The 11,412-nt window shown below is 40.2% G+C and overlaps 1 protein-coding gene across 1 annotated transcript; it reads left to right on the top strand.

Moving 5' to 3' along the window:
* Positions 1–2,837: 2,837 nt before the first annotated feature.
* Positions 2,838–7,445, top strand: LOC115579209 (hemicentin-1-like). The gene is made up of 5 exons (XM_030412768.1): positions 2,838–2,898; positions 3,416–3,694; positions 3,856–4,107; positions 6,773–6,846; positions 6,986–7,445. The coding sequence occupies exons 1-4, from the start codon at positions 2,838–2,840 to the stop codon at positions 6,820–6,822; spliced, it is 642 nt and encodes a 213-aa protein (XP_030268628.1). The 3' UTR covers positions 6,823–6,846; positions 6,986–7,445.
* Positions 7,446–11,412: the final 3,967 nt, after the last annotated feature.

Here is an 11,412-nt window from a genome sequence, read left to right as displayed (position 1 = left end):
CTCAAAACACAAACGGTGGCGGAGCAAAACCAGACCGGAGCCGTAACGCACTGGATACGTATCTGGTGGAATCTCAGGATGAGAGTTGATCAAAACACAACACAATGTTTATTTTCTAGAAGTTCTTCATTGCTTGCAAGTGAGAGCATGAATAGATGATGACTGAAGAGGATAGAAGGATAGAAGGATAGAAAACAATACACTCAGTTGTAACAGTCACAATATCACATATGATCTCTCTCAAAACGTTATTCAAATCATCTCCACATCCGTCTCATGATACACATGAACTTCTTTTACACTTCAACCATTGTTGTGTGTCAAACGTCAACCGAAGGTCAAAACACTTTTAGACAGAAGAGGCTTCACCGACCCCCATTCATACTGCAACCACATAACTATCACAAGATTTCACTTTACATAAATAATAATGTATCTATATTGTTAAGTTTCATATGTAAGAACAATATATCAAAATAAGAAGGGACATTTGAACATTTCTCTCACAATCCCAAAGAATATTATGTTGACTTACCATCCCTGACATTTATGACACAATAGTTGTCTCATAAATAGTATTTCTTTATATCATAATTATAACATTTGCCCAATGAACAAGAGGCCTAAATAGATGAGAATGCGTTAGATGAAAGTTCATACAGTTTTTCAGGTTACAGGACATTCTGGTTACCAAAGAGTTTATTTTCCTTAAAAAAGTGCGATATGTAAGAATTGGCCAGTTGTTGAATTCATAATCACATAAAATAGCAGGCATTATGTCCACCAGCTGCTGCGGGGCAGGGCTAGCTAGTTAGCATGCTAACATTAATTGTAAGTTGGTTCTAATTTATAGGTTTTGCTTCTAAATGTTTAAATAGGTGGATCAAACCCAAATGATGCCACATATTACACCATCCCCGACCGTCTACCGATGGAAAAGACGACCGGTAAAGACTTTATAGACATTTATAACCAAATATTCTGAAGACAAAACAGTTCATATTCATCATATTATCATTTTTCCTCACAGAAACATATGGACATGACAAGTCCCTGTACTCTGAGATCTGCTATACTTTCATCGGTGGAAATAATAAAGAAGGTAACTTTAAGCTTCAGCTCCTCTGTGAAGTCTATAACATGAGATGCTAAACGAGGCCCATTGCATTTTTTGTTATTCCAAATAAAGCAAAATAAAACGAGAGAACGAACAAAGTGGAAATCTACAAAAACTACCGATGGGAATTTTCCATTCAAACGACCATTTGAGTGTAAAATTTGAGATAACAGGAATAAAAGTCTACATCATCAAATAATGAATGAAAAGGATTTTTTTGTGATTTTCTCTGGATCCACAGGTTCTTCACAGCCGACTGACAACACGTACTGTTTACTGCAGAACCCCAAAACATCTGGAAAGCATCCAAAGTGACCAATCAGCTGTTTGTGATGTCAGACATGACTTGGGTTGATGATGTCAGTTGTTTTATTTAAACTGTGAACATGTATAATATTTTGACTTGTGTTTTATGTAAATATTAGAAAGATACATTTTTTTACAATACAACATTTGTTATTTTTAGATTCATACCTGTTGAAACCGACCCAGTCTGCAGAATAAATGTTTGTACAGTTCTGGAAAACAGCAAATAACCTGAAGTCACATTGTGGTTTGGCTTAAAGTACCTGCTCTGGTCGCTACAAACTTGTCTGAAAATGTTCCAGAGTTTCCTTAACGACGCCTGGTTCGGTTGCCATAAACACAACTACAGATGGCCCAACTTCAGGCAAAGAAATATCCAGTTTTGATGCCACATATACGGCTGAAAATGACCAGCAGTCTCTGTTAAAACACCCAGATTTGGTCACCAGAAACACGACTGGAGATGTACTGACATGTCCTTACAAATATCCACTGATGTCACTCTGACATCACAAACATCCAGTAGTTTCACACTGCAGGTGTATCCCCTCCACTTCTGATGTACAGGTCAGGTAATAAACATGTAATGTGAATGTGACATGGAACACTTTGGACAAACATGGTACGCAGCCTCTGACACGTTCAGACTTCAACAAATGTCCAGACGACTCGGCTCAATGAAACAAATCATGTGTTCTTTAAGAACTTCCTTCTCGTGCCTTTGTTCCCCGTTTGAGTTTAAATCTCTCTGTAAATGCACATTATTTATTAAAAAACATCAACATTTGAGTTTTGATCATTTACTTACCGACATCATCATGATATCAAGAGAACGTTTCAATCTGCTGTGAATGGAACAGTACTGTTGAGCAAGGCATCGTTAAAGATGTCAGTGTGGTTTTTAATAAAGTTTTCTCACATCTCTCCAATTTCTCACTTCTTGATAGAATGATATCATCCTCCTCCACCCACTGACTTCCTCTCTGACTGCTGTTTGACCTTCCCTTTTTCTATTTCTGTGCATCATTAACAGCTAAATGGAGTTTTTAGTGACCTATAAATGGAAGTGTTCCATACAAACGGTCTTTTAAATGGTAAATTCGAGAGAATGACCGAGCTGTGACACTGAACCCATTAATTATATATATGATTTGGTGGAAATAGCTTCGTTGGATGGACACTATGAGTGTCAGTGTCACACTCATAGTGATCCTTCGTGATCCTTCGTGGCCGCACATATCCCAAGATTCTTTGGACTCCCTGAAAAAGAAGAAAGAAAGAGAGAAAATGGCGACATCATGTGGCGTAGATCGTCACCTTCGTGGGCCTGGGTGTGAACACCCAGACAGCTGAGTTTCTGTTCTTAGCTCAGATGGAAACTGTGGTCAGTTCAGTCGCTTCAGTCTGAGAGAAGATGAGGTGGAATATCTGCAGCTGCCTGCTGGTCTTTGTTCTGGGATGTAAAGTCACTGCAGGTAAGAACTTTGTTGTTAGATTCTGTTCGGTGCTGTCTGTTATCAGTGCCGTTCAGAGTCGTAGTTTCATCGAGTTTGTGGCTCAACATCGACGTGAAGTTCACAGGAAGTCTGACAGCTCGTAGTCAAAGTGTCATAAAGTGGTTAACATCAGTTCAGTAAATGCGTTAGAAGCTAGTCGCGATGTATTTACATTAATAAAGAGCAGAACTAAAGCTTTAACTGTTGTTCTCCAAACGTCTGATATGACGTCTTTATCTTGCGGATACAAGAACCGAATCAGTCAATCGATCTTTATTTGTACAACAGCACCAACTCACAACAGAAGTCATGACACGTTACAAACTGAGCAGGTTCAGAACAGATGTTTTAGATGATTGTGGCTGAAACCTCGTCTGCGTCTTTAGTCTGAAGGTGCTTTTCACTCAAGGTCGTGTTCAATAAGTACTCTGATATTAAATCACATGTGAGTTTCCTGCATATTTATTGTACATTGAAAATTGTCTCTTTTTTGCAGCAACAAAACATGAAGTAGTCGAGGAAAAGCAGTCAGTCTCTCTGCCTTGTCTTCACTCTGTGGAGGGTGAAGTGACGTGGAGCAGAGAGACGAACGGACACAGAGTTGACATTCTTACAGTTGGTGGCGATGTGGAGAAAAAACACATTTCTGATCCAGACAGACGACGCAGTTCACTGGCAGATAAATCACTTTACATTCGCAGTGTTACCGTCTCAGACTCTGGAACATACTTGTGTAATAATGCAGCAGCTGTGGAGCTGACGGTGATCCCATCAGGTAACATCACACTTTGTTTCTCTTCTTGTTTCAACATCATGTTTCTTAGCTAAATGTTTAACAACTATATATATCACAATATGTAATGAAACAGTTGATTATTATGTGTGATCATTTTATGATGGTACATTAAATGAATCTTGTTTGTTTGTTGTGTACAGAAACAACCAGACTTGTTGCTCCAAAGTCGACCACTGTCACTCTGAACTGTCCTCTTGATGTTGGAGGATCACATGTTCCAACATGGAGCAAAGACGGGAGTGAAGTACAAGAAAACATATGGGTTTATGTTTCACATGTGGACAAGACGTTGACTTTAACATACGTTCAGCCTCGTGACTCTGGACTTTACTACTGTGATGGAAAACCTGCTGTGTACCTGACTGTGATGGAAGCTGAGACATCTGACAGAGGTGAGAGACAAGAAGTCTGAGAGGAACAAAGAAATATGAGTCAAATATTCATAATTTTAAGAATATTTCACAATTTTGGGAAATGAGCTTTTTACTTTTCTTGCTGAGAGTTAGATAAGAGGATTGACTCCACTTTCATACCTGTCTGTTAAATAAGAAGCTCAGCTAGTCGCTGGTTATCTTAGCAGAACCAACATTGTTCTCCTGTAGAACAACGTGCCTGGTGTGAGCTCCTCTTTCTTATAATTACACCTGATCTGACAGTTGAGCTTTTAGCAGCGAGTCTCTGTGTGATTGGATGATTAGAAGTGCCAAATATCATTTTAAAAACATGGAATAAGCAGAAAAACTCAATCAATAGAATATAATCAAATAAGAATATAGAAATACATTAAGAAAAGGAGAAAATACATATAAATGTTCATATCTGATGAAGATTTATGTCATACACTGGCAGTCTTGCTTTCTGAAGAGGGGGGAGGGCAGAGCAACTGTAAGATTAATTCAAGAATTAGGATTTGATATAATAGTCAGTATAATTAATAATGTTTAGAAATGGCAGAAAGTCTGTGCAGGTGCACATGTTGTTGGTGTTTGTGTTTCTCACCTTCACAGCTCAGGTTTTTATTTTTTCATTTTATTGAAATTCTTTCGAGAAAATAGGTTTTTCATCACGTTTTCGTTTCATTATTATTATTTTCACTGCTTGTTTTATCTCTTATTATTTGTTGTTGATTCATGTTTTTTAACACAAGTAAAGAACTCTGAATCTCATTTGATTTGTTTGAAAGCTGCGATTCAACTTAAAGTCTGTGTAACCAAAATCAGCCATTTTCTTCTAAACACATTAAACGGGTCATAAATGTGTTTACTTAAAACATGTAAAAGCCATTCGGCCATGTAGAATTTAATTTTGGAGCTAGGCTCACAAACAGTTTTTCAACATTTCTGTGTTCAGGATTTAATGGGCGGGTCAGAAATCATGCAAATCATGGCCGCGTTACGTTACGCGGCCATATGATTTGCATAAACCCCGCCCTGCTGCGGAAGTGGTATAAATACGTTCAGCGCGTCAGCTTCAGCGGTTCTCCCACTCGCTCTCCAGTCTCGGATAGCATTGCTTACAATAGTTTGCAGCTAGCTAACCAGTCAGCTAACCAGTCAGCTAACCAGCCATGTCTCCTCCACATCCTCTGCATCTTTCCTGGATGCCACAGTGTGCAGGGTGACGGCGCTGTTATCTTATTTAAGTTTCCTTCTGATGACAACGTAAGGAAACGGGGGAGTCCGTTGACGCTGGTCAACTCCGTCCCCGGCTTGCATCCTCTCCTCCGCCAACGAGGAGATGTGGCCGCTGCTGATCGCCGCTGACACTCTCTGTCCCGCTGACGGCGGGTCCCACCGACATAATGTGGCCGCCGCCGCCACCACCGCAGCTGCAGCCGACCCTCTCTGTCCCGCTGACAGCGGGTCCCACCGGCATGATGTGGCCGCCGCCGCCACCACCGCAGCTGCAGCCGACCCACTCCGTTCCGCTGACGGCGGCGGCCACATTATGCCGGGTCCCACCGGCAGTATGTGGCGGTAATATCAGGGCCGCATTATTGGTGAGCCGTCCCAGTGTGAACGGATAATCCGGAGGCGCGGAGCGAGGGCGTGTCGGTCTGACAGTCTGATAACTGCACAGGTCCTTCACTCAACTATATACAGAGAAATGTCCCACAAAGCAACGTTACAGGACCGAACAACAGTAACGTAGTAACTGTAACTGTCTTTAGCAACTTATATGAGGAAAACAAATCCCACAGCTGTATGTGGAGAAGCGTCTGTCCTCCTGTCCGTCCCCTCCCTGTCCTCCCGACTCTTCCTCACATTTCTGCTCACAAAACAGCGTTTGTCACACTTGTCACAAGAGTGTTTAACTCACCGAGTGTTTGACGAAAATAAATCACCGCGACCGTCAGCCCTCCTGACCGAGACTTCAGGAAACTGTCCCCCAGAAAACAGCCTCCGTCCCCGCGAGTGACAGAGTCAGACAGCGTCCTGTTTACTGATGGTGATTATGTATAATTATGTAATTTAGCGCGAACAACTTCACTCTGTCACTTTCCAGGATGTTTAGTGGGTCAGGATCTCAATCACTACACGTTATAACAGCATCTATATGATTATAAACTGTCCGCGGGTTTAGATAGACAAGGGGAACACCTGGGGAACACCTGGGGAGACACCGACGTCATTAACATGACGTGTAGCCCCCGCCGCATGGGCGTGGTTCCAGCGCCTCTAACTGACACGCCCCCAGCGTTTCACAGCAGAAAGAAGTGCTTGTTTTTCCATGATTTAGAGACCTAATTTTATATACTTAACAATTTTTTTAATCTTTCAAATTTGGCTCAGTGGTCAATGATACATGTTTCTTTGGTGTGACAAACTCATAACACAATTTTTTTGCCGCTTTACACGGACTTTAAGATTTATTGATTCACCCCCCAATTAATATCTTTGAACGGCCACATGGTGGCACTGTTGCTACTGTTGGATCTGTTTCTGGCATCACTGAACCTGAAGAAGTGTTTATAAGATATTCTGCAAACAAACTGAGAAGTTAATACAGAAGTTAAATTAAAATGTCGTCTCCATGTTCGTCTTCTGTCTTTGACAGCTCGACAGGAACAGAAGCGACGCGTAACACAAAGAGAAAATGACGTCTGATCCTCAGTCACACAGAAACAAGAGGTACAATCTCTAGAAACCTCTGACAGAGGAATTTACATCTGATGTTAAAATACACTTTGTATTGTTCAGCTGTTGTTTTGTTGCTCTCATTCTTATGTGTGTGATATCTGCTGCTCTGTCCTCTGGTGTCTCCTCACAGGTGTCTGGTGGACGTCCTGCACACCTCAACAGTCTCTTCTGGTGGTTTTGGCTCTGCATTTTAAGACCTCTGCCAAGGAGGACTGTGCTTCCAGTGGCCACAGCTTTAGCTTCAGTCTTATAGAATAATATTTTTGAGGCTTTAACAAAATGTACGACTTACTGTTCACTTCAACAAAATCAACATTTTCCTTCTGTAGCATGAAGAGAATTCATCTTAAATTAACAAACCAGACAATGAAATGAACCTTTTAACCATTTCTACCTCGAGCTGTTTGTTACTGAAGTTATTTATAAGTTTAAGAATTCCGTTAAGAACCATTTTGGTAGAAAAGCTCACTGTTGACTGTAATGGAAAATGTGTTTTATGTATTTCAAACTGCTCAATCTTTGTCCTACACTGTGTTGCTTGGTCAAAGGTGCATTTTGTCGTTTTTGTGAATAAATCAGAATCAAAAAGAGAGAGAGAGAGAGAGCTTTATTTGTTTTTATTACAATGGTACAATCGATGATCACCATTATTCTGTTTTTCTAAGAAGACCCGGGGACATTTCCAGCTGATTGAAGCCTTTTTGAAGCCAAACATGATGTTTTTTCTTCAACCATGTGTTTTTTTTTGTGCCCAAAGCTAAGCAGAGTATTCTGATGAGAGAGGAATAGAAAACTGAAGTTAAACATGCGTCAAACATCAACGTAAAGAACAGTTCAGTTTGGACTTTTTTGTGGTTTTGCAGAAACGCTGAGTCAGTTGAATAGTTCCATTTCTTACCATTTCTAGGTTGACACTGTCAGGTTGGGGTTTTAAGGGGAAAACCATTTCCTGACAAATGAGAACATGAATGTCAGAGTCTTAGTAATCCGGGGAATAATCATTGATTAACGACTTTTACAGTTTGATGACTAACAACTGTTGGCAAACAAGTTCAGGTCAGACTGTATCTACCTTTGTCGGGGTTCGGACTTTGAGATGGATAGATGATGGCCCAGTCGGCAAACTTTAGTGTGGTGATTTATTTATTGAGACCAAAACCAAAGAAAAATATCCACAGGTGGCAAAGCAAAGTGGCAGGAATATTTACAACAGGACGGAGAGAAAAATATTTACAGAATTCAGGCAGCAACTGGGACCCACATGCCTCTCAGCCGAAAGCTCCCCCTCAAGTGAGCTGAGCTCCCTTTAAATACCCCTTGGCCCCTCCCCCGGGCAAACCAATTAACCCAGCACAGGGGTTTCAAAACATAAACAGGGAAACAGAATACCCAAACCCAAAAACCCCATTAACTTTCACTCCAGTATTGTGGCACTAACAACCCTTCATATGGCTGTGCCATTGTTCACACAGAACACCTCAATTCACAATACTTTCAATACAAACAATAATATTAGTATAGTCCGTGGTCACCTGACCCAGAGCCAGCCCAAGGCATAAGAGAACTAAGCAGCTGCTTAGGGCCCCGTGACCACTAGAGGGCCCCCAAGAGCAATTCACTTAAAAATGAAAAAAGTGATTTTTTTTTTCCATGTGTGAGTAATGATGATTCATATATTATCAAATGTACATACTTGTACAAACAACAACAACAACAACAAACCTAACATCAAGAGTGTAGTTTCCTGCTGCCTCTCTGCTCGATATGTCAGAGCTCCCCTTGTAAGGTGTGCAGTGCAGCCAACTGTGCAGTGCGCACTGAGCATCCAGGAGCTCGGAGCAGGTGATGGCGCAAAAAAGGACTTACCCTTCAGGGGCAGAAAAAAGAAAAAGGAAGAAAGATGAAGACGACAAGATAAAGGTATGTCTTAGTAATGTAACATTTGTTGATATTTTGTTCCAAATACGTTAGCCTATAATAGCAAATTTGCTAGCTTACATTAGTTCAAAACGTCTGACTAGGTTTTTGTGTTTGTGTAATACTTTGAATAAGTTGATTTTCAGTGTATATACATTATTCTGGGTCGCTTTTTGGCATCAAAACAACGTTTTTGATAACAGTGTTTGATAGCAAATGTTTAATAACTAACGTTAATTACAATCGCTGTGACTTTTGCTAGCAATATGGTTTTGCATTAATTGATTAATTTAGTTAACTAACTAGTTTGTGGTATGTTGTTTGCAGTTGTTTGCTGCAGAGCACAGTAAATTATGTGAGTAAATAAACATATACCTTTTACATCATCTCCTTAATATGCTCTTACGTTATATGAAACTTCCCCAGGAGCACTGTTAAAATAATTCTGAGGCACTGACTCAGTCCAGGGGCAATCCACCTCCTCAGGAGCAGCCAAGGCTGATGAATGAGGTGATCAAAAACTGTCACCATGTATATTTAATTTCTAGTCAAATTATCTCATTAAGATATACTTATATAAGATATAATCATATGACAAGGGATATGTTTTTTTTTATCTCAGGTCCATCTCTATAATTGCTCAGTGCACTGCAGAACATTCTGAGATGAATATTTTTTTGATATAAGATATAATCATATGACAAGGGACATGATTTTACACAAATCCATATTATTTCAAAACTTCTCAAACAATGTTCAGTTGTTCTACAGTTTGTTTTCTTATTACAAGCTATAGCTGTACTTTTTTTATTTAGAAAATAAGCTGCATCATTTTCAAGTGTAATATGACTATAACATGCTAGCTTGTTTTTCATCTTAGGTCCATCTCTATCCTCTGTGCCCACTGTCCCTTTTGTGTCTTCTGCAACCTCAGCTGTACCTGCTAAGTTAACAACAAAACAGGCTTTATAATTGCTCAGTGTACTGCAGAATATTCTGAGATGAATAATTTTGTCAAAAATATTATTGTAATTTCCCTGTAGGTCCTTCATCTTTGGTCATCGAGACTGGTTTGTCGTCATCAGCGTCCAGTTTGGAGCAGGGATCAGCAGCTCTGCCAGCTGACCCATCTGAGTGTCCCTCTTTCCTGTCAGACTCAGAAAGGACTGAACAGGTACTAAGAGGGCCACTGCCTATAGAGGACACATTCATATTCCCAAAAAGACATGATGGACGAAGCCCCCCCCCCATTTTACCAAAGATGTTGCACATTTTTACATAGTTTTCAGACCTAATTCATCTTAATATTTTATTTATAAACCATCTGTGTTACCTTGTACCTAGTATTTGTCTGATTTTTTAAAATGTATTGTATTTAATACTGTCTGTTTTCGTACATTTGGTATTGCAGTTTATTTAAAAAAATAATGATAAAGCAGGTTGTGTTTGCAGTAAACGATTAGTTTATTTTGTTACTTTTAATTGGCCTACATGACATTTGGTATCCTACTTAGTACTATATCACTTTGAATATTAAGTGTTAATCAACCCCAGGCTGCTCTTGTAGCTGAATTTGCTACCATTTCAGATTAAAAACCATAGATGGGTAAAACATGTCGGGCTGCTCTTTAAAGGAGTCATCACCTGGTTTTTCACATATCCAGTCCCTCTTGGATCGCTTTGGATCAATTCTTAAAACTTATTAGAAAAAAAATAATTTAAAAAAATCAAACATAGAGCTTGTTCTGACCCGTTTTCATACCGCGACTTTCTCACGCGAGATTATGCGCAAGGTTTTGACCGGTCCGGATGTGCATTGTATTAATATGTAATGAGGCGCGTGTTGATTGGCCGCAGGAAGCACAGAGCCGGAATGGGGGGCGAGCCTGCATGCACACAGACTCCAAAACATAAACAGCCCCCTGTCATGGCGCACACACTAAATGACGAACCTTATAGAATTCAGGCATTTATGTACGAGCCGGAGTCGGAAACCGAACGGGAGAGTGAAGAGGCAGAGACGGTGGAAGAGACACGTTTACAGCAGGACGTCTCTGAATGGTAAATTCTTTGTTTTTTCCTTCTTACTTTTCACACTCGTGTTTTACATGTAAGACCTGAGTTTTAATGCTGGTGGTCACGATGTATGGCGTGAAAATGACAGAGAAATAAGCAGATTCGGCGTGCTCACTCTGGCTGAGGACGGCTGTGAGCCGATGCTTAATATGCAAGTAGCCTCCTGTGGTAACGTCACCACAGGAGCAGAGTCAAAATCTCCTGCTTTAGGAACGCGCACTACTGTGCGCTATTCCTGTTCAGAAAAACAGCCAAAGCAAAAAAAATAAGCCACTTTCAAACTCCAGCTTTTCAGGCAAGTTTCAACAGAGGTCCAACACCAATATGCATGATTTAACGAGAGAAATTGTGATTTCCGGGTGATGACTCCTTTAAGGTTTTATGCATTGACTACTCCTGTGTCACCAGTAGGGGGAGTTGCTGACTTTGCCAAATATTAATTGAAAGATTTTTCTGTAAATTTGCAAATCAGGTTACTGCTTCTATGGCATTAATCACTGTGGAATACAATCTAACTACAACAAAAAGTTCTCACATTTAGTTTTACAAGTGTATTCGTAATGA

The sequence above is a fragment of the Sparus aurata genome, chromosome 3 (assembly GCF_900880675.1).
Source record: "Sparus aurata chromosome 3, fSpaAur1.1, whole genome shotgun sequence".
In the NCBI taxonomy this organism is placed as follows: Eukaryota; Metazoa; Chordata; class Actinopteri; order Spariformes; family Sparidae; genus Sparus; species Sparus aurata.
This window is presented reverse-complemented; position numbering and strand designations above follow the sequence as displayed.

Bases quoted from the DNA above. Each gene is read 5' to 3' on its own strand.
- LOC115579209 (XM_030412768.1), top strand. From the start codon at position 2,838: ATGAGGTGGAATATCTGCAGCTGCCTGCTGGTCTTTGTTCTGGGATGT. The intron at 2,899-3,415 runs GTAAGAACTTTG...TCTTTTTTGCAG, and splicing joins GGGATGTAAAGTCACTGCAG to CAACAAAACATGAAGTAGTC. The intron at 3,695-3,855 runs GTAACATCACAC...TGTTGTGTACAG, and splicing joins GCTGACGGTGATCCCATCAG to AAACAACCAGACTTGTTGCT.